The 22,129-nt window shown below is 38.6% G+C and overlaps 1 protein-coding gene across 2 annotated transcripts in view; it reads right to left on the bottom strand.

Annotated features, from left to right (window-relative positions):
- The window catches only part of MPP7 (MAGUK p55 scaffold protein 7), a 229,416-nt gene that overhangs the window by 152,075 nt on the left and 55,212 nt on the right, over nt 1–22,129 (bottom strand). For both annotated transcript variants that reach the window (XM_019973184.2, XM_070800975.1), the window contains exon 2: nt 21,494–21,648. In XM_019973184.2, coding sequence (XP_019828743.1) covers nt 21,494–21,530 — 37 coding nt within the window. In that variant the 5' untranslated portion in view covers nt 21,531–21,648. The remainder of the gene's footprint in view (nt 1–21,493; nt 21,649–22,129) is intronic.

Raw genomic sequence — 22,129 nt, 5'->3', positions numbered from 1 at the left:
AAAGATAGAGATTCAATTTTTTTCCCTTCGTTTTAATATGTGCATTCTGTACAGAAATAGCCAGGCATAGAACTAAAACGTTTTACTATAACCATGGGCTAATAAACACTAAAGAACATATATCGACGCCCAGAACAACACTATAAAACTTTATTATATTAATAAAATGGGATACACCAAGCTTTAAATTTTCCACTTTGTCAAAGGTAAAATAATCAGCACTGTTCGGTGCCATTCATAACAGGCCTCAATTTTTCTCATTTAAACTAGGTTTTATTTCCAAAAGTACCTATACTACTAAAATATTTTAATTCAACCCTGAACAGAGGCATTCTCTTTTTCACACACTCTCTCCCTCTCAACTGCAAATAACTTATTAAAGCATTCGGCAGGCTGGGTTTTTAACTATGCAAAATATTAATAATTTAAATAATTATAAAGTGGCAGATTGCTTAGTAACAGCTTATAGGATTACAAGCCTACCTCAGAGACACTACACTTCGGTTCCAGACCACCATAAGACAGCAAATATCGCTATTAAGTGAGTCACACAGATTTTTTGGTTTCACAGTGCATATAAGAATTATGATTCGCTATACTGTGGCCTATTAAGTGTACAACAGCATTATGTCCAAAAACCCAATGTGCTTGCCTTAATTAACAAATATTTTATTGCTAAAAAATGCTAATCATCATCTGACAATGCAGGGTTGCCACAAACCTTTAATTTGTAAAATCAGTATCTAAGAAGTGCAATGGAACAAGGTATCCTGTACCTGAAGTCTATAAATCCGGGTAAATTAACAGAGGTAATGCACACACTCGTACATAACTTCCATTTTTAGACACCGTCTCTAAGTTCAGGTCAAGTCCAATTTGTAACCAACTATCCACTGGCAGTCCATGGTCTTGTACCAGTGTCCTCTACCCTGGCCGATGCAACAGAACTTTGATTCCAAAAGATGAAGATGAAGCCACTGCAAAGGGGAAATTATCTGTAAAACTCTTATAAAGTACAGCCTAAAGTTGTCTTCTAGAAAACTGGATGCATTTATACTGTATTTAACCAGTTACAGGGCCTCCTGGCCTGGAACCATTGGCCGCAAAAGCTAAAGCACTATATTGTAGTTAATAGTACAACAGGATTTATTTCCATTTATTTCACTATTTGTAATATATTTAAAATTTAGCATAACATGTAGTGAGACCAAGTCAAACAGTGTATCTGGATTTTAACTTACACTGCAGGACGGCAACCTAATCTTAACTAACTCTAATCTTACTCCTGTAGCTTCAGTGTATTAAATGGTAAATAATGAACAGACCAGAAGGTACCTGCGTTCATCAAGAAGAGAGACGGAGTAAGCAGAAGGTTGTTCACTGATTGCACAGAAAGCGGTAAGCATTTCTCCCAGGACAACTGCAAGAATCGCAGAGATAAAGAAAGGGCTCAACACCTAACTTACACCTCCCTGTTCTACAATGGAATGAATGGAAGAAATACACCTGGACCACCCTTAGTAACTTAACAGGTAACTGCCACCATCCTTTTTATCATTTCCTCTCGGCAGTTTGTTAGCTGAATTAATAAGCAATTAAGTGAAAGGAAAGTCCCGAGCCGAGTTCAAGAGACAGAATCATCTTCAATGGCTTTCTTTTCAAAGATTCTCCTGCAAAACCCTTCACAACAATCTGCTTCACAATCATGTAATAGCTGTACTCCAAAGAAACCCTAGGTTAGCAAAAACATTTAAAAACTGTTTCCATGGGGAAAAGATGTGGTAGGTGAGACAGTTTCTAACTAATGAGGACAAAGCACTTCCAAAAATGAATTTTAGTGATAAATGGAATGATCTATAGTGCCACTACATTTTATTTTAAGCTGAAAATAAACTGGTGGTTTGAAACTGATAACCACTAACCTAAACACTTCCCGCCCTTCCAGTCTACACAAATCTTCTTTAAAATGCTTGAAATTTTGTCTGCAACAGAAATCATAATCACCAGGGGTAAACCCCACCCTCAAAACTCCAAGAGGGGCCAGTTAAAGCTGCTGAAATGTAAGAGAACATCTGGAAAGAGACCTGATGCATATAAAGAATTGAGTGTAAGATAAAGGTAGCCTTGCAAACCAGGTGAATAGTGAGAAATCATTCTACTATGAGTGCTACATCACTGAATCACCTTTCCAGGAAAAAAATAAAATCAAATACTACACTAGATCCCTACATAATGAAGGCAATCCTAAATAACATCTTTGCATTTAAACTATGTCATAAAAAGTCAGTCTAAGAAATATCGGCTATCACAAAAATCCTTTCACGATATTTACAACAGTGGTTTTTTCCCCCACAATCCTCACTTGTCAAAAAGCAGCTAAATATATAGCCTTGAACTAGTCTACCCTGTATCTTAAAACATGTTCACACATACTTCTTGAACAGTATTTAAAATTTTAGGAGGTTCAAGTACACTATATCAGAAAGAGAATTTTAACATATAATGTGAGTTTGGGCAAATAAAATGTTTTTTAAATTGTACTGATTTCAATAGCCTTATAATTACTGTTCAATCACATCTTAACAATATAAAACCATCTTCCTGGTTTTGTTACCAAGGTGGTTGTCCCAGGATTATACTCCTGCTTCTCCTAGAAGGGACACCAATCGCTCATATCTAAGTTTTAGGAGGAAGCTGCAAAGAGAAAAACAAGAACTGGTTGGAACCAGCTAAACCCAAAATGGCAAAAGATTTGCCTTCCAGTGTCCTTGGGCCTCATGCCACAGTTAGCTAAATGCATTAGCTAAATGACACACCCATCAGCCCAAGACAGTTGACAGTTGACATGACAATAATCAGAAAAGCCCATACTAGGGTTGAAAAGGAGTCCAAACCACACCCCTGTTCTCGAATAACTCATGAATATTCCTCCCTCTCTTCCCAAGTCCCTCCCTTTTACCTCGAGCCCCTGCCCTCATATATGTGGTGTCTTAATTTCATTTGGCTTGAGAAATTGATATTCAAACTAGGTTCCCATTTCTCCATCATTTGACCATTTAATAAAGCTAGTTCTGCTGCAGTATCATCATTGGTTTCAGTACTGGCTGCACGAATCCAGTCAGAAAAACAGCTTCCGTGGCTAGGACAGGGGGTTAACCAATTTGGTGACAGTTTGGTTTTGTAACTGCTGTGTGTCCCTCAAGTTTTCTTCTAAAAAGAAAAACCAGTCACATCTCTTGCATGCCAAGTTCCCAGGGCAATATAAACCCACTAAATAAAGTTCCAACTGTCAAAGAGAAAAGAATATTTTATAATGAACAATTCCATGCAACAGGGATTTAAAATCTACCAAGGTCATTCAAACTGCCAATAACCCCCTTTTAAAACTAAACCCTAAGATTATATTAAGAGTATCTTTTTAGGCAAAGTTTCTTTTGTGATAAGGAAAAATATTGCAAAACAAAGCCTAGTGATTTGGCTAATTTTAGTTAGCACATATTTGTTATCATTGTTTAGTTGCTAAGCAGTTTCTGACTCTTTTGTGACCCGTGGATTGTAGCCCGCCAGGCTCCTTGGTCCATGGGATTCTCCAAGCAAGAATACTGGAGTGGGTTGCCATTTCCTTCTCCAGGGGATCTTCCCGACCCAGGGATCAAACCCACGTCTCCTGCACTGGCAGGTGGATTCTTTACCATCTGAGCCACCAGGGAAGCCCTAGCACATACATGCCATATACACAAGTATATATGAAATTTGAGCTGTAAAAAGAGACTCTTGATATAACGATCCTCATTTATTTCACAGAAAGAACACCAAAAAATGCTCCCTTTAATTTAAATGTCACTTAGCACAGTATGTTCTACCAATCAAGAGATTGCTGGGGGAGCAAGGAAGGCACTTTTCCAAGTTTGGAACTGGGTTTAAAATCTCTCATGAAATAACACAAGAGAACAGATTAATTCTATTTATTATTATTATTGAAACAAAATTTATACAACATATGTAACACAGTATTAGTTTTAGGTGTAAGGCATAATGAAAGAGCAGATCAATTCTTCTTTCTTAAGGTGCCTCCTGCTGAACATTTCAGGGTCCAATGGTCCCTTAGATAGTCTGCAGGCACTTTTTCCCACTGGGAATTTAGCACTGGCCAAGAGGAAAAAAAATCAAAATTTTGTTGACCCATATTCAAATTTTCAACAAAGGGATGCTTTTTTTGCAGAAATCTAGTGCTATCATTGTTACAAAAGCCGTACAGGTGATGCAGAGGTTATGCCAGTCAGAACTCTTGTTCCTTCTCATCAACTTCCATGGTATCTCTTTATTGCTACTTGTAATTGGAAAATTAACGCTTTACACAACGACAATTATATCAAGTCAGATGTTCAGACTCACTCACAGAAGCATAAAACAGTGATGGAAAATAGTAACACAAACATAGAGGTTCCTGATCTTCTGAGTATTTATGATCTGAGTACCAAATGTTCAAGGTTACAAAGGCAAGCAAACATAATAATATTCACTAACAAACTTACAGCCTACAATATTAACCCTCATTCGATGTCCTTTCCTATCAAATACATGCCCACCACACTAACATTATTGACTTTTATCTTTGATGACACAAGTAAAGGTGAAAATGACAAGAAATGAAGGTGATGTATGAGCTCCTGAAAGAGGTCTTTCCTAACAAGCAAGGAAGAAAACACAGGCCTGACGGTGCATCGCACTTCAAGAGGGAACAATCTGAATGACAAACTTAAAAAAAAAAAAATCAAATATTTTTGTTAAAGTGCCCTTTTTATAATCCTGTTGGAAAAGTTAAAGTGTCATTATAAAGTGTTGTCAGCCATATCATGCCAACAAAGAAAATTTCAGGATGCTCCATTCTTCGTTCATGCTAAGACTAGCACAGAGTTGCAATTATACTATACCCTAAAACACTGTTAATTAAATTAAAATGTGGTCACAGCGGGGCTCTTACCCATGAGACCCACTGGACTGTGGGAAACTGAGAAACAGCCCTTGAAGGGCCCCCACACAGATTCGCCCACCTCAGGACCAACAGAGAAGGAGCCTTGGAAAAATCACCCAGACTTTAAGTGAAAAAGATTTATTTGCTAACTTTAAAGTGTTGGTCTGAGGGGCAGGGGGCTCCTAGGATTCTCTCCAAGGACAGAAGGTGGTGGGGACCATCTCCCTACTCTCCTTCTGCCTTGTGTGGACAAAGTCCTCCATGAATATCAGTAACCAAAGAATGATGCAGCCATCAGCCACAGCAGCTGTTCCCCACCCCCGGCAAACTCCACCCTGAGGAGGATTCAGGATGGAGAAAACCAGGATAGATGGCCCTAGATAGCTACAGTTCATATTAAAGGAATGATTTCAGTGAATCCAGATCTTCACATCCTCCCATACACAGAAAACTGGTAATTTCATTACATGAGATGTCTGTTTTAATTATCAGTAATCTTTTGATGTTCCAACTACCTGATTTTTGTTCCAAACTCCTATATATCCTGGATCCTCCCTTACCTCTTCAGAACAGTCTTTCAAAGTGGTCTGAGAGGCTGTCTCTTGGGCTTAAGTGCTCAGAAAGTTTGCCAGATAGAATATAATTCTCAACTTTCAGGCTGTGCACTTTTCAGTAGACACTTGCTAAAGCCAGCAGGTGTCTTTTTTTTCTTCCCTTTCTGGTGGGTGTCATCTTCCATACTCTCCCTCTGCCTTGCTAAGACCAGTGGGCACCATTTTATTTTTCTCTTTTTCTTTTTTCAGTAGATGCCAACTATGTACACCTCCTCTCATTCCAGCCAGTGTGCAACATCTTCACGCTCTCCAGAGCACCAGCATCTCCAAAAGAGAAGCTTCTACACACATCCAATGACCCAGTTTTTGTGGCTACCACCCAGTGGACACCTCCAGCTCACCTGATCTGTAGACAGCAGGGCTTACACTCACAAGATGTGATATATAGCTACATCCTTTAAAAGCTACTGCTTGAGGGTCTAGCTTCCAATCAGACCTTGAACCTATGTGCTGACCAAGATCCTCCCCACTGGGACAATGACTAGTCTTGGCACACCCTCAACAACTGGAAAACTCCTAAAAATAAAATAGGATGGTTGGAAAATCACAAAGGTTTTAGAGACAACAGCTAGGGCAGGGTTGAAAAATAAGGTTCATCTCCTACACAAGGCCAACCCTTCAAGACTTGGAAAGGTAGCTATTTCATCTAATACATAGAAACCAACAGAGTCAAGCAAATGAAGATACAGAGAAATACATCCCAAATGAAAGAATAAGGTAAAAACCTAAGGAAAAAACCTTAATGAACAGTGATATGTACCTCATAAGAAGGAAAATATAATGGTGATAAAGATGCTCCCTTGACTCAGGAGGAGAATGGATAAACACAGTGAGAAGTACAACTAAGGGACAGAACATACAAAAAGTACCAAAGAGAAGTAACAGAACTGAAAAATAAAGTAACTGAACTAAAACTACATTAAAGGAGTTCAACAGTAGACTATATGAATAAGAAAAAGAGGATCAGTGAACTCAAAGACACCAAAGAGGAAATTAGAGGAGAAGGAAATAAAAAAAAAAAGGGTGGGGGGAGTAAAGACAGCTAAGGAACTTATGGGACAACATTAAGCAAACTAACATTCAAAATATAGGGGTCCCAGAAGATGAGAGAGAAAAACGGCAGAAAACTTATTTGAAGAAATGCTAACTAAAAACTTCCATAACCTGGGGAAGGAAACAACACCCAGATCCTGGAAGCCCAGAGAACTCCAAATACAATGAACTCAAAGAGAACCACACCAATTCACATTACAATTAAAACATCAAAAGTTAAAGACAAGGAGAGAATCTTATAAGCAGCAAGAGACTACTTTTTATGTAAAGAGAGCCCCCATGATATTATGAGTAGGTTCTCAACAGAAACTGCAGCCCAGAGGAAGTGGCATGATATAATCAAACTGCTAAAGAATAAAATTTTCAACCATGAATATTCTACCAGGCAAAATTACCACTCAGAATTAAGAAAAGAGTTTTCCAGACAAGTAAGAGCAAGAGTAGTTCATCACCACTAAACAGGCCTTAAATGTTAAAGGGACTTTTTTAACCTGAAAAGAAATGATGCTCCTTAATAATAGGAAAATCTGTAAAAGTAGCAATCTTATTGGTAAAGGTAAATACATAGAAAAGGTAGTGGATTAATCACTTAAAAAGTCAATGTGAAGTTTAAAAGGCAAAAGCTGTGAGCATGACTATAACCACAATAACTAGTTAAGGGATACAAGATAAAAAGATGTAAAATGTAACACCAAAATATGTGGACATTAAATAATATGCTGCTAAACAACTAATGGGTCAATTTAGAAATCAAAAGAGAAATTAAAAAATACCTTTAAAGAAATAAAAATGGAAATACAACATACCAAAACTTAGGTAATGCAGCAAAAGCAGAGGGAACTTCATAGATATGAATACCAAACTCAAGAAACGAGAAAAATCTCAAATAAACAAACTTTATAACTCAAGGACCATAGAAAGAACAAAGGGGAAAAAAAGATCAATAAAACCAAGAGCTGGTTCTTTGAAAAGAAACAAAACTAACTTACCAAGGAAAAAAAAAAAAAGGACTCATAAATAAATCAAGAATGAAAGAGTAGCTGTTACAACTGATACTACAAAAACGAAAGGATCATTAAGGGACTACTACAAACAATATACACTAACAAATTGGACAACCTAGAAGAAATGGGTAAATTTCTTAGAAACATACAACCTACAAAGAGTGGATCATAAAGAAACAGAAAATGTGGACAGACATTACTAGTAAGGAGATTGAATTAGTAATCAAAAACCTCTCAACAAGCAGAAGTCCAGGACCAGATGGCTGCACCATACCAAACATTCAAAGAATCAACACCAATCCTTCTCAAACTCTTCCAAAAAACAGAAGGACCACTTCCAAACTCATTTTACAAGGCCTGCATTACCCTAATAGCAAAACCAGGCAAGGACAATGCAAGAAAAGAAAATCACAAGCCAATATCCCTGATGAACATAGCTGTAAAAATCCTCAACAAAATATTAGCAAACCAAATTCAACATTACATTAAAAAGTGGATGCACCATAAGAAAGTGCATTTATTCCAGGTATGCAAGGATGGTTCAGCATCCGCAAATCAATTTGAGATACACATTAACAGAATAAATAATAAAAGTCATATGATCATCTCAATCGACGCAGAAAAAGCATGTGACTAGATTCAACACACCTTCATGATAAAAACTCTCAACAAAGTGGGTACAGTGGAAACACATCTCAATACAATAAAGGCCGTCTATGACAAACCCAGAGCTAATATCATAGTCAGAGGGGAAAAGCTGAAAGCATTTCTTCTAAGATGAGGAGCAGAACAAGGATGCTCCCTCTCACCACTTTTATTCAACAAAGTACTAGAAGTCCTAGTCATGGCAATCAGACAAAAGGAAGTAAAAGGCATCTAAATCAAAAAGGAAGAAGTAAAACTGTAACTCTTCACAGATGACAAGACATTATACATAGAAAACCCTAACGACTCCACCAAGGGAAGTTAGAATAAATAAATGGATTCACTAAAGTTGCAGGATACAAAATCATGGACAGAAATCTACTGTGTTTCCATACACTAAATTATCAGAAAGAGAAATTAAGAAAGCAATCCTATTTACAATTGCACCAAAAAGAATAAAATACTTAGAAATAATTTTTTTAACCAATAAAATTAAAGACTTGTTCACTGAAAACTATGTCACTGATGAAAGACACTGAGAAACACAAATAAATGGGAAGATATTCCACACTTATGGATTGGAAGAATTAATATTGTTAAAATGTCCCTACTACCCAAAGAAATCTACAAATTCAGTGCAATCCCTACGAACATTTCAATGGCATTTTTCACAGAAATAGAACAAACAATCATAAAATTTGTACAGAACCATAAAAGACCCCAACAGCTAAGGGAAGCTTAAGGAAGAAAAAGGTGGAGGCATGTTCCCTGATTTCAAACTATGTCACAAAGCTCTAGTAAGCAAAACAGTATGGTAAGATGATAAAGAAAAAAAAAGACACATAGTCCAACTGAACAGAATAGAGAGCCCAGAAACAGGCATCTATGATCATTCAATTTATGACAAAGGAGCTAAGAATATACAATGGATAAAGGAGAGTTTCTTCAGTAACTGGTGTTGGACAGCTAAGACAGAAAAAAAAAAATGAAACTAGATCATTATCTTACACCTTACACAAAAGATTAACTCAAAATGGATTAAAGGTGTGACTCTAAGATCTGAAACCATAAAACTTCTAGAAGAAAACATAGGCTGGAAGCCTCTTTGACACTGGTCTGAGCAATGATTATTGGGATTTAACACTAGAAGCGAAAGCAGAAAAGCAAAACTAAACAAGCAAGACTATGTAAATTTAAAAAGCTTTTGCATGGCAAAGGAAACCATCAACAAAATCAAAAGGCAATCTACAAAATAATAATGTTTGCAATTCATATATCTCATAAGGGGTTAAAAAGAAGGCAGGTTATCCGAATAGACATTTTTCCAAAGAAGATACACAGTGGGCCAACAGGTACATGAAAAGATGTTCAACATTGCTAATTATTAGAGAAATGCAAATCAAAACCACAGTGAGATAACGCCTCACACCTATTAGAATGGCTAGTATTAAAAAGGTAAGAAATAAGTTCTGATAAGGATGTGGAAAAAAGTGAATCGTAGTACACTGTTGGGGGATTGTAAATTGGTACAGCCACTATGGAGAACAGTATGGAGTTCTTCAAAAAAAATTTTTTAAGTAGAACTACCATATGATCCAGCATATCCATTTCTGGGTATTTACCCAAGGAAAATAAAAACACTAACTCAAAAAGATGTATGTTCATTACAGCATTACTTACAATAGCCAAGATATGGAAATAACCTAAATGTCCACTGACAGATGGATAGCGAAAATATTTCACACACACACACAGAGGCATATTATTCAGCCTTTAAAAAAGCAAATGAAATCTCGCCATCTATAACAACATGGCTGGACCTGGAAAGTATTATGCTAAGTGAAATAAGATAGAGAAAGACAAATGCCATTTGATCTCACTTAAATGTGGAATCTAAAAAACAACAAGCAGCTCACAGATAATACGAACAAACTGGTGACCGCCAAAGGCGAGGGTGGGAGCTGGACAAAATGAGTGAAAGGAATAAAAAGGTACAAAGTTCCAGTTATAACAAAAATAAGACATGGGGATATGATGTACAAAAAGCCTAACGATGTAGAAAAAACTGACCTGTGTCATTCAAGGGTCAACTGTACAAATGGCCAACAAGGACATGAAACAAAGCTCGACATCATCAGTCATGTGTTGTTCAGTCGCTAAATCGCGTCCAGTGCTGAGACTCCATGGACTGTAGTACGCCAGGCTTGCCTGTCTTTCACCGTCTCCCAGAGCTTGCTCAAACTCACGTCCATTGAGCTACTGATGCCATTCAACCCTTTCATCCTCTTTTGTACCCTTCTCCTCCTGCCTTCCATTACCAGTATTAGTCATTAGGAAAATGCAAACAAAAACCACAGGGAGCTATCACTTCACACGTACTAGGATGACTGTAACTTTTAACATACATAAAATAACAAGTATGGATGAGGATATAAGCTCTCATCCTTTGCTGGTGGAAATATCAATTGTGCAGACTGCAGAAAACAGTCGGGTGCTTCCTCAGAAAGCTAAATTCAGAATCTGACCAGGAAATTCTGTCCCGAGGCACTTACCTAAAAGAACTGAAATCAGAGATTTAAACAGATACTTGAACTGCAATGTCCATTACAGCATTACTCACAATAGCCAGAAAGTAAAAGCACCTCAAGTGTCCATCAACAGAAAAATGGATAAACAAAATTCAGCACACAGAAGCATACACACATATATACATACAGAAGAATATTCTTCAACCATAAAAGTGAATGAAGTTCTGATACATAGATCATAATGTGGATATTATCTTGTAAACATTATATTAATTGGTATAAGTCAGTCACAAAAGGACAAATATTGTATAACTCCATTTACAGGAAATATCTAAAACAGGCAAAACAGAAAGTAGAATGGTGACTGCCAGACACAGGTGGTGGGGGGCAAGTGGAGTCATTGTTAAGTGGATACAGAGTTTCTGCTTGGGGTGATGAAAATGTTTTCGAAATAAACAGTGGTGATGTTTGCACATTTTGAATATAATGAATGCTACTAAATTATACACTTCAAATGGTTAATGTATCAAATTTTATATGCATTTTACAATTTTTAAAAACTTCAAAGTAAAAAAAAAAAAAAAAAACTACAGAGACATCACTAAATACTGCACTCCTTATAGCTAAGTAAGGAGTATAGCTAAAACAGGTCACACTGTAGCCATAAAGATTGCAAACTAAGCCTCAGACTGAAAGACAAATACTATGCAATGAATGAACATTACTGGCAAAATTATTGCTTGAGATGATTCTGTTGGACTCCACAATGGTGAAGGTATGCACGAGGAAGAGTGATTGCTATCACGTAGTCATGCTGGCAGATGCTGACCATACCTTTGCAAGAAACTATGGGCAGGACAGAAGCTGAGACACAGACGCCACTTGTGAGCCACCGGGAGAAAATGCCACGTGGTGATTTTTCTATTCACCACTGAAAAAGCCACACGACTTGGAGAAAACCTCTTCATTTGGCTCATAAACATTGTGTGAGCAGAGACAAGATGAAAATAAGTGTACCGCTTCAGTTTAAAAGGAGCTCAAGCACCATGTAGACTGTAACCAAAAAAAAAAACCATACCCAAACGTGGATGCACACACTGCTTTTTGTTCACAGAGAACAGCTACCAGTTAACCACGTGTCAGATGAGCTCGACTTGCTGTGAAAGGGAACCGTGAACACATAGAGCCTAACAACTCATTTCTATCCAGCCGCTTTTAAGGTATCATGTGTTCACCTTCTGGCTCTTCAGTTCAGTTCAGTTCAGTTGCTCAGTCGTGTGGACTCTTTGCGACCCCATGAATCACAGCACACCAGGCCTCCCTGTCCATCACCAGCTCCCAGAGTTCACTCAGACTCACGTCCATCGAGTCAGTGATGCCATCCAGCCATCTCATCCTCTGTCGTCCCCTTCTCCTCCTGCCCCCAATCCCTCCCAGCATCAGAGTCTTGTCCAATGAGTCAACTCTTCGCATGAGGTGGCCAAAGTACTGGAGTTTCAGTGTGCCCAGGACACTGAAAAAATAACAATACTAACCTAGAATTCTGTGCTTAGTAAGAATACCTTTCAAAATAAAGGCAATGAAAGCATGTCAGACATGATCACACAGAGAGTTGGACATCAGTAGACCTTCATTGATCAATAGATAAATGAAGCAGACCTTCGATAATGGAAGCTCTAAAGATTTTTACATTAGAAAAGTTATTTTGGATTAAAATACCAAATTGTAAGATGCTCTAAATATGAAATAAAAGACTCTTCATTGTTTGGATTTTTTTAACTGTCCACATGTACTCACTCAGTCATGTCCAACTATTTGAGACCTTATGGATTGTAGCCCGCCCATGGGATTTTTCTAGGCAAGAATACAGGATAACAATAGAGGTACAGATTAAGAGGAGATTTTATAATAAAGGGTGCATGTTGTAATTTCTAAGATAGCTACTAAAAAAAAAGAGAAAGAGAAAGTATAACTTCAAAATAATTAGCTGGGAAATTTAAAATGATAAAAGGATTCAAACGAACCCCCTCCCCCAAAAAAGAAACAGAAAAGAACGGTAGTAAAGACTCCTTCCAACACACTGCACAACTGTGAAAATCTGAGATAATAAGAAAGGAGAATTATAGGCTAAACTCACTCATAAACACAGACATTAAAGTTGGACATAAAACGTGAGCAAATCAAATTAAGTAGGCTATATGAAAAGGATGATAAATTGTGAGCAAATTGGATTTATCCCTAAAATGGTTTGACATTCAAAACTTAGTAAGATTAGTCAGTCTGTTCAATAAATGGTGCTGGGAAAACTGGACATGTAAAAAAAAAAAAAAAATGAATGAAATTAGACCATTCTTTAACACCAAACACATAAATAAGCTCAAAGTAGATTAAAGACCTAATGTGAGACCGGACACTACCAAACTCCTAGAGGAGAACATAGCCAGAATACTCTGACATAAATCAGAACAGTATCTTTTTCGATCCATCTCCCAGAAAAATGGAAATTAAAAACAAAAATAAACAAATGGGACCTACTTAAACTCAAAAGCTTTTGCACAGCAAAGGAAACAACAAACTAAATGAAAAGGCAACCCACAGACTGGGAGATCATATTTGTAAATGATGTGACCAACAAGGGATTAGTCTTCAAAATTTACAAACAGCTCATGATACGTAACAGAATTAAAACAAGCAACCCATTCAAAAAATAGGCAGAAGACCCAAATAGACATGTCTATTTCTCCAAAGACAACATACAGATGGCCAACAGACACATGAAAAGATGTTCAACATCAATAATTATTAGAGAAATGCAAATCAAAACTACAATAAGATATCACTTTACATCAGTCAGAATGGCTATCATCAAAAAAATCCACAAATGATAAATGCTGAAGAGGGTATGGAGAGAAGCTAACCCTCTACATTGTTGATGGGGATGTAAATTGATACAGTCACTATGGAGAATAGTAGGGAGACTCCTTAAATTAAAAAAAACTAAAAACAGAACTACCACATGACCCTGAAATCCCACTCTTGGGCACAGATCTAGAGAAAAACATGATCCAAAAAGATCCATGCACCCCAGTGTTCACTGCAGCACTGTTTACAATAGCCAAGACATGGAAGCAACCTAAATGTCCCTTGAGAGAGGACTGGATAAAGAAGATGTGGTATGTATATACAATGGAATATTACTTGGCCATTAAAAAAGAATGAAATAATGCCATTTGCAGCAACATGGATGGACCTAGAGATTGTCATACTGAGTGAAGTAAGACAGAAAGAGAAGGAGAAGTATCATATGACATCCCTTAAACATAGACTCTAAAAAGGAATGATACAAATGAACTTACAAAACAGAAAGAGACTCACAGACTGGATGCCAGGGGAAGGAATGGGAGGATAGAGAGTTTGGGATGGACATGCACACACTGCTATACTTAGATGGAAAACCAACCAGGACCTATTGTACAGCATATGGAACTCTGCTGAGTGTTATGTGGACATGAGGGCAGTTTAGGGGAGAATAAACACATGTACGTGTATGGCTGAGTTCCTTGGCTATTCACCTGAAAGTATCATAACATTGTTAATCAGCTATACCCCAATACAAAATAAAGTTTTTTTAAAAAATCAGTGAGATTTGTTATATTGAGATTTACATGAAACAAATCATATTGATTACAATAATAAATAAAAAGCACTTGATAAAATTCAATGGCTAATCATTGGAAAAAAAAGTTTTCTGCAAACTAAGAATAAAAGGAAACTTCCTTAATCTAATAAAAGGCACACATGAACAAAACCTTGAGCAAATATGATAAAGAAGAAAACAAGAAACATTGACGTGATTCCTTTTCAGATCTAGAACTAAAAATGAGGATGGTACAGGTCACGCTGACATCAACACTGTAATGAGGGTACCAGCGGGCAGCTGTGTGAGCAGGGGAGAGAAGGTGGTCTTCACAACCTCATGGTGGGACAACTGGACATCCTGGAGCCCAACTCACACCTTATATGAAAATCTGTTCTAGAGCATTAAAATCAAAATGTAAAAGAAAGGAGGAGCAACTTCCCGACCGTAAGCTAAGGAAATATTTCATGAATAAAATATAGACATCACTAACCATAAAGTCCATGATAATGAGCTACACTGAAATGTGTACCTTCTACATGTGGACCAGGGAAGGAAGCATGAAGGAGAAGACAGCCCCAGATGGAGAAAGGATGGTATCACACGGGTAACCAGCAAAGCTTATGAAGCACAGAATGCATAACATAAAAACATGTCCTACACAGAAGACCAGGCACTTAAAAAATGAGCAGAAGATTTAAATTGGTACTTTAACAAAGAGGAAATCTAAGTTGCCAATGTGAAAATGTGTCCAACCTCATAAATAACCAAGAAATGAAAATGAAAACTATTCAATACCATGAGCTATCACTACACATGGACCACAGTGAGCAACAGATACAAGAGATGAAGAGACAGGATCACTCCCGCATTCTGGAGGAGAAGGAAAGGGACTGAAGGCAGAGTTAATCATGGGTCACGCTTACATGTTGAAGGTATCATAAAAACCCCAGTACTATGGATCCAGCGAGTTTCTACACACCAGGAGGCTGATGGACCCCAACTCCCTGGGATAGAGTCTTCTGATCTCTGGACCCCTCCATACCTCACCCTACATATCTCTTCACCTGCATCCTTCACCATGTCCTTTATTATGTGATATAATATAACCTGACAAAGGGCTCCCCTGGTGGTTCAAATGGTAAAGATTCCACCTGCCAATGCAGGAGACACCAGTTCAATCCCTGGGTTGGGAAGATTCCCTGGAGGAGAAAAGAGCAACCCACGCCAGTATTCTTGCCTGGGAAATCCTATGGACAGAGGAGCCTAGTGGGCTACAGTCCATGGGGTCTCAAAAGAGTCAGACATGACTTAGCAACTAAACAACAACAATCTGACAAAGACAAGGTCAATGTTTCCCTTAGTTCTTTGAGCTGTTCTAGCACATGACTGAATGCAAGGATGCAGTTATGGGAACCTCTGACTTGCAGCCGAGCTAGATAGAAATTGGGGTAACCCGAGGACCTAGTGCTTGTAATTGGTATCTGAAATGGTGGGAAGTCTCAGGGAGCTGCACCCATAACCTGTGAGGTTGGCGCCACCTCCAGTGTGTGTCAGAACTGAACTGTAAGACACCGGGCTGGAGTCGCAGAGAAAACAAACCCACAGAACTGGTGTCAGAATCACTGTGTGTCAGAAGGACTGTCTACACAAGTAACCTGCACTTCCCCTTTACAGACCAGAAGGTCTTAAAGTCAGTATTACAAAATCATTGTCACAGGCAGAGACGATCAAAAAGTAGATAGTCAAAAAATAAAGAAGAAAAACAAGTACAGAGGTATATCAAGCAGTAAAAACATTTTGCTTTTCCTCTGGATTTTGTAATATTTATTTTATGTATCCACTTTTGGAAGGAAAGTTATGACCAACCTAGATAGCATATTCAAAAGCAGAGCCATTACTTTGCCAACAAAGGTCCGTCTAGTCAAAGCTATGGTTTTTCCTGTGGTCATGTATGGATATGAGAGTTGGACTGTGAAGAAAGCTGAGTGCTGAAGAACTGATGCTTTTGAACTGTGGTGTTGGAGAAGACTCTTGAGAGTCCCTTGGACTGCAAAGAGATCCAACCAGTCCATTCTGAAGGAGATCAGCCCTGGGATTTCTTTGGAAGGAATGATGCTAAAGCTGAAACTCCAGCACTTTGGCCACCTCATGCGAAGAGTTGACTCATTGGAAAAGACTCTGATGCTGGGAGGGATTGGGGGCAGGAGGAGAAGGGGACGACAGAGGATGAGATGGCTGGATGGCATCACTGACTCGATGGACGTGAGTCTGAGTGAACTCCGGGAGCTGGTGATGGACAGGGAGGCCTGGCGTGCTGTGATTCATGAGGTCGCAAAGAGTCGGACACAACTGAGTGACTGATCCGATCTGATCTGATCCACTTTTAAAATTTTATAATTTATTATTTTTTTCACATTCTACATCGTCACCTAAAAAAAAAATTCATACACTGTAATTCCATTTATAAAGCTCAACGACAGGCAAAATTAAACCAAAGTGCCTAGGGATGTTTAAATCGTATCTTTTGTGCACCATGTGAGGTAGGAATCTTTTCCTTTTCTGTCCATCTCTAAAGAAGTTGTGTGTGTGTGTGAGTCGCTCAGTCATGTCCAACTCTTTGCAACCCCATGGACTATAGCCCACCAGGCTCCTCTGTCCATGGAAATTTCCCAGGCAAGGATCCTGCAGTGGGTTGCCATTCCCCTCTCCAAGGAATCTGCCCGACCCAGGGACTGAACCCAGGTCTTCTGTGTTGCAGGCAGATTCTTCAGTCTGAGCCACCAGGGAAGAGGTGCTGAATGGGAAGAAGTGCTTGGTTGCTCTCAGAGTGTTCAATTTCTTTACTCAGGTGGTGGTCACTTGAATTATAATCACTTTTAAAACTGTATTATAAAAAGTTTTATATGCATTTCTGTATATATATATATTACATTTCACATCATATGATATTTGTAAAATCCAGACCTAATGAATTTATAAAACTAATACTAACATTTAAGCACTATGCAGGGAAAGAATGATCCCATAAAATTCAGAACAGAATGGTACTATCACAGGAACAAAACAAGATCAGCTCTCTGGTTGATAAAAGCTGTTTTTCAAAGAGGACAGGTAACAATTCAGATACTCCTACACACATACACTGTGTAAATAAATAATTAGGTAGAAGGATGGTGGATATATGGCAGCCAGTGGGATCTACAGACAAGAGAAAGAGGCTAAAATGACTTATTTCCTATGGATTAGAGCTGGAAACATCAGTAAGTACTCACAAAAACCATTAATGTCATCAAACACAAGGAAAACCTAAGGAAACTTCAGAGCCATGCTCACACTTAGCTTAATATACTTACAGATGATTGCATGTAGAAATGTTCATATATGAGCAACACTATGCAAAGCTACCATCCAGATCTTGGCTTCTACTCCATTCCCTAGTGGTCCTTTGAAAACTGGCTGATTCTAAATGGGGCATGGCAAGATCAACCCAGAGCACCTCATCGTGCCCAAAGGAAGGAAGCATTAAAAACAAACCCTCGGTGGATGGGGATATGTCAAAGAAACGAACTGAAAAAGCTCCTGTGCCCAAAGCTGGGGCAATCTGAACCACCAAATAAATGAAGTAGAACTGGGTGATGTCCCAAAGTATAAACAAACATCCAAGAATCCACACTGATACAGACTGAATAAACTGATGGGAGAGAAGAGACAAATTATTTCAAACAACTTACATGGATACTTCACCCGGAAGGAAAGGGGGCAGGGCACACTCTCCTCCAGAGTAGGTGGCACATAGAGACTGCTGGTTCTTCAACAGGGAAATATGTTAAGATTTGATTAGATCCCTGTCTCCTCCCATGTCCAACTAGTCCAACTAGTTTGGACTAAAATTCCAAATAATGTAAATACAATTTTTTTTAATTATTAAGATTTTGAAATCCTCTTGGAAAGGTCTTCTTAAGCAGAAGGAAAAAAGCATTCACCATTCAGAATATACCTGCCCATATGAACATTTTCAACTTCTATTTAACAATGGTACTATTTAAGGCAGAAAAAAAGGGCAAATGACTGATGAGGAAAAATGGTGTTCAACCTAAAATGACCCAAAGGATTAATATCCAAAACACAAATAAAGAGATACTGCAAATAAATAAGAAAGTGATAAACCAATAGAATGATAGGAAAGGGATATGAACAAACCAACCAGAGGAATAAATGACCATTAAAAAAGTGTTCAATGTCAGGACTGATGCACACTTCACACTTAAGACACCCTGTTTTCCCCCATCAGATCAGTAAAAATTATAAGGATAGAATACTGAATATTGACAAGAATGCAGCGGAAATGATTTTGAATGCAATGTCCATATACTGTTAAGTGGTCCAACCCCTCTACAGAACAATCTGGCAACATCTATTAAATGCATACATCTTTTCTCCTAAAATAATACAAAAGTAACAAAACCAGGGCTTTCATTAAGAGTAGTCTGGTTCGTTAAACTGTTACACAATAGAAAAACTATGCATTCACTTAAAAGAAATTGGAGGATATACATATATCTATATATACAGGCATATATATACACACACACCTCATAGAAATATGTCTCTTTGAGACATATTATTTGGTGTAGAAGAAAAGCTATGGAATAATCCACAGAGTATGATAAAATCTGTGATTAAAACATAAAAAAGACAAAACAATGTTATTTATGTACATACACTTTTATGTACATATGCATGTAGGTGTTTAATGTACAGAAAATTCTTGCAGGACACTCATCAAACAGAAAGAAAAGGACATGGAGGGTGAGGGAGAAAAGTGGTTGAAAAGATTTCTTTCCTTTTTTATCTGTGTGTCTTTGACAGCAGGAATGTTCTTCTGCGTTACTTGTATAACTAACTGTTTCAGAGAAAGAAGAAGTGGTAGAAGTTTACACAGGAAGTATTTCCCCACGTGAGCACTGGGGTCATTTTGAGTCCCCCCCTGTTCTTGCATGAGGTCTGCCTTCAGCTATGCTAACTCTGTTCCCTGGGAGACTTAGAACAGCAACCTCCTTGCTAAGCAACCTGCTAACAGTATCAATGACCCCTGACTGGCCAAGGGCATGTGGCCTACAGGGAAGGACAGGGAACCTCAGCACATCACAGGTGCCCACACCCTGGGGCGCCCCTGACCGCGGTGACTCTTGTAACAGTCTCCTCTGCCCAGTGTCAACCTTGCTGAGACATGCTGGGCAAAAAAATATTGCAAAGCCAGGTGTGTCACAGCAGCATTTCAGGTTTGCACCAAGCAGGCCTGGGAGTATCCTTTCTCCATTCTAAACAGCCTATGGTATTTTTTTATGATTGACGCCTAAACTATAAATACTCCATTTTAATCATTCCCCATGTAAGGTGTAATCAACAAAAATATTTTGCATTCAATTAAACTAAGGCATTTTTTTGGTGAATGGCAAAGCATAAAACTCATTCATTACATAAACTGTAGTAAATTTATGGTTCAAATAAATTTTATCTATAATTTCCCAAACCACTACGGAAACTTAAATCATTCATTTTATATAGTCGAACACAATGTGGGACTACATAAAAATTGAGAAGAAAAAAAAAATTTTTTTTTCCAAAGGAGCTGCTTCCAAGTTCACGTCTTGAGAAAAAAAGATTTTCATGCAATTTAAAAATCAAAATCACTTCCTAAGGAAAACTAATGCTCAGTATAAATCACAGTAGAAAAACATCACTCTTGATGGATAAAGAGGAGACAAAATTTGCCAAAGTGAATATCTCAGCCTGAAATAGCGAAGAATGACCTGAGAACACAGTGCAAATGAGAAGGCCAGGGTAACCTACACAACACAAAATCACATCTGTGATTTGGCTCTTTTGAAACTATGGTGCCCGGACCTGTCCAGGATGAGACAGGTCTCGGTTGGTTGCAGAAGGCTGTTGGGACCAAGTCAGCGTGGTCAGTGCCACAAAGAACATCCCTCATAGTCACATTCTTTGCCACCCCTGCTTTTGAGTGGTCTTAAAAACTCACGCCGGACTTCCCTGGTGGTACAATGGATAACAATCTGCCTGCCAACGCAGAGAACAATGCATTTGATCCCTGATCCAGGAGGATCCCACATTCCAGGAAGCACCTAAGTGTGCTACAACCACTGAGCCTGTGCTCTACCACAAGAGAAGCCCCCATGTTGAGAAACGCACGTACCGCAACTAGAGAGTAGCCCCCATTCACTCTCAATAAAAATAGACAACTTAAAAAAAAAAATGCAAGCTATAGCTCCCCAACCCCAGTTACATTCTGTTTTAATAATTCTGAGGAGGGTCCAGGAATTTACATTTTTTTAAAAGTGCTAACTCTGGGGAATTCCAGAAAAGGGGCACTGACTACCCCCACCCCACCTCCTGAATTAGAGCAGAGGAGGGCATTTCACACATATCTACATGCGTGAGCTTTTTTCCCTTTCTTGGAAATCTTTATTCTAAGTATCACTAATTCTTACAACTGATAACAAGGTGAAATATTTGTTTTAATTGAGTCCTTTAATGACATACATCAACTGCAGAACAGTTTGTATCTCTAGACAAGAAGAAAGAAAATGGAAAAAAACGGGGAGGAGGGGGCAGGGGGCGTGGAGAAAAAAATGAGAGGTCTGAGCAAATATGGCCCAAGAAATTCATAGTTATGATTAAACTGGAGCAGAGGGTAATATGAGTAGCATGAAACTGTCCACACTCTTCTGTATCTTTAAAAAACTTAATTTAAAAAAAAGTGTAAATGTACGACATTATTCCAAAACACAGGAGAGGACAAGAGCATCGGTAGGAGCCGTCGCTACCCGGAGAAAGCCACTTCCGCCCACGCCCTGAGGTCACGTTCATCCTGGAAAGCCAAGGTTGGCCCTGGCGTTGGTTACAGAACAACAAGCATGACCTGTCTGCACTGGCTTAAAGCAATGCGGGTTTTCGGTGTGAAAAGGATGTTTGTAAGGATGGGAGGGGAAGCGCCCTTGTGGGCTCTGTACCTGTGTCGTTCCCCGAGCCTGTGGACAGTGCGGGCATGATGCTGAGCCCGGCCGGTGCTGCCAACTCACTCCCCTGGAAGGCGGCCGAGATGCCAACCCCTGCAGCCACTCCCGGGCCGACTACCGAGATGTGTGTGTCCCCGTGCAGGCGGTTTCTACAAAGAAAAGGAACACATTAAAAAACAGAAGAGGCAGGATGACTACATTGCAACTTGCTGTAACTAATTCAAAATGCTGATCCCAACACATTATGAGATCACAAGCTTCACCGTTTCGTCTAGAGAGCACAGACAAATAGGAAGTGGGAGAGTTTTTGATTTTGACGTGGGACTTCTAATTAAAAACACGCAAGTTCTTCGTGCATGTGTCAAGCCTTCTGTAAAGATTTTTATAGTTGCTTTAAAAATCGCTGACGGCACAGATGGAGGACTTAAGGAAGCTTTTGTAAGCCAGTATCATTCTAAAACTCTTCCCCTTCATTAGAATTCTAAACTGTATTTCTAAATGTAGAAAAGAGTCTGTAAGTTGTCAACAACTTAGAACTAATTTAAGTAGGTCATCCTAATACGACAACTGCAAATTTGCTAACTGAAGATCACAAACGACCTTGAAAGAATACTCGGATTAAAGCAAGAT

This window comes from Bos indicus, chromosome 13 (genome assembly GCF_029378745.1).
Source record: "Bos indicus isolate NIAB-ARS_2022 breed Sahiwal x Tharparkar chromosome 13, NIAB-ARS_B.indTharparkar_mat_pri_1.0, whole genome shotgun sequence".
Taxonomy (NCBI): domain Eukaryota; kingdom Metazoa; phylum Chordata; class Mammalia; order Artiodactyla; family Bovidae; genus Bos; species Bos indicus.
Note: the sequence above shows the minus strand (reverse complement) of the source record. Positions and strands in the feature narration are given on the sequence as shown.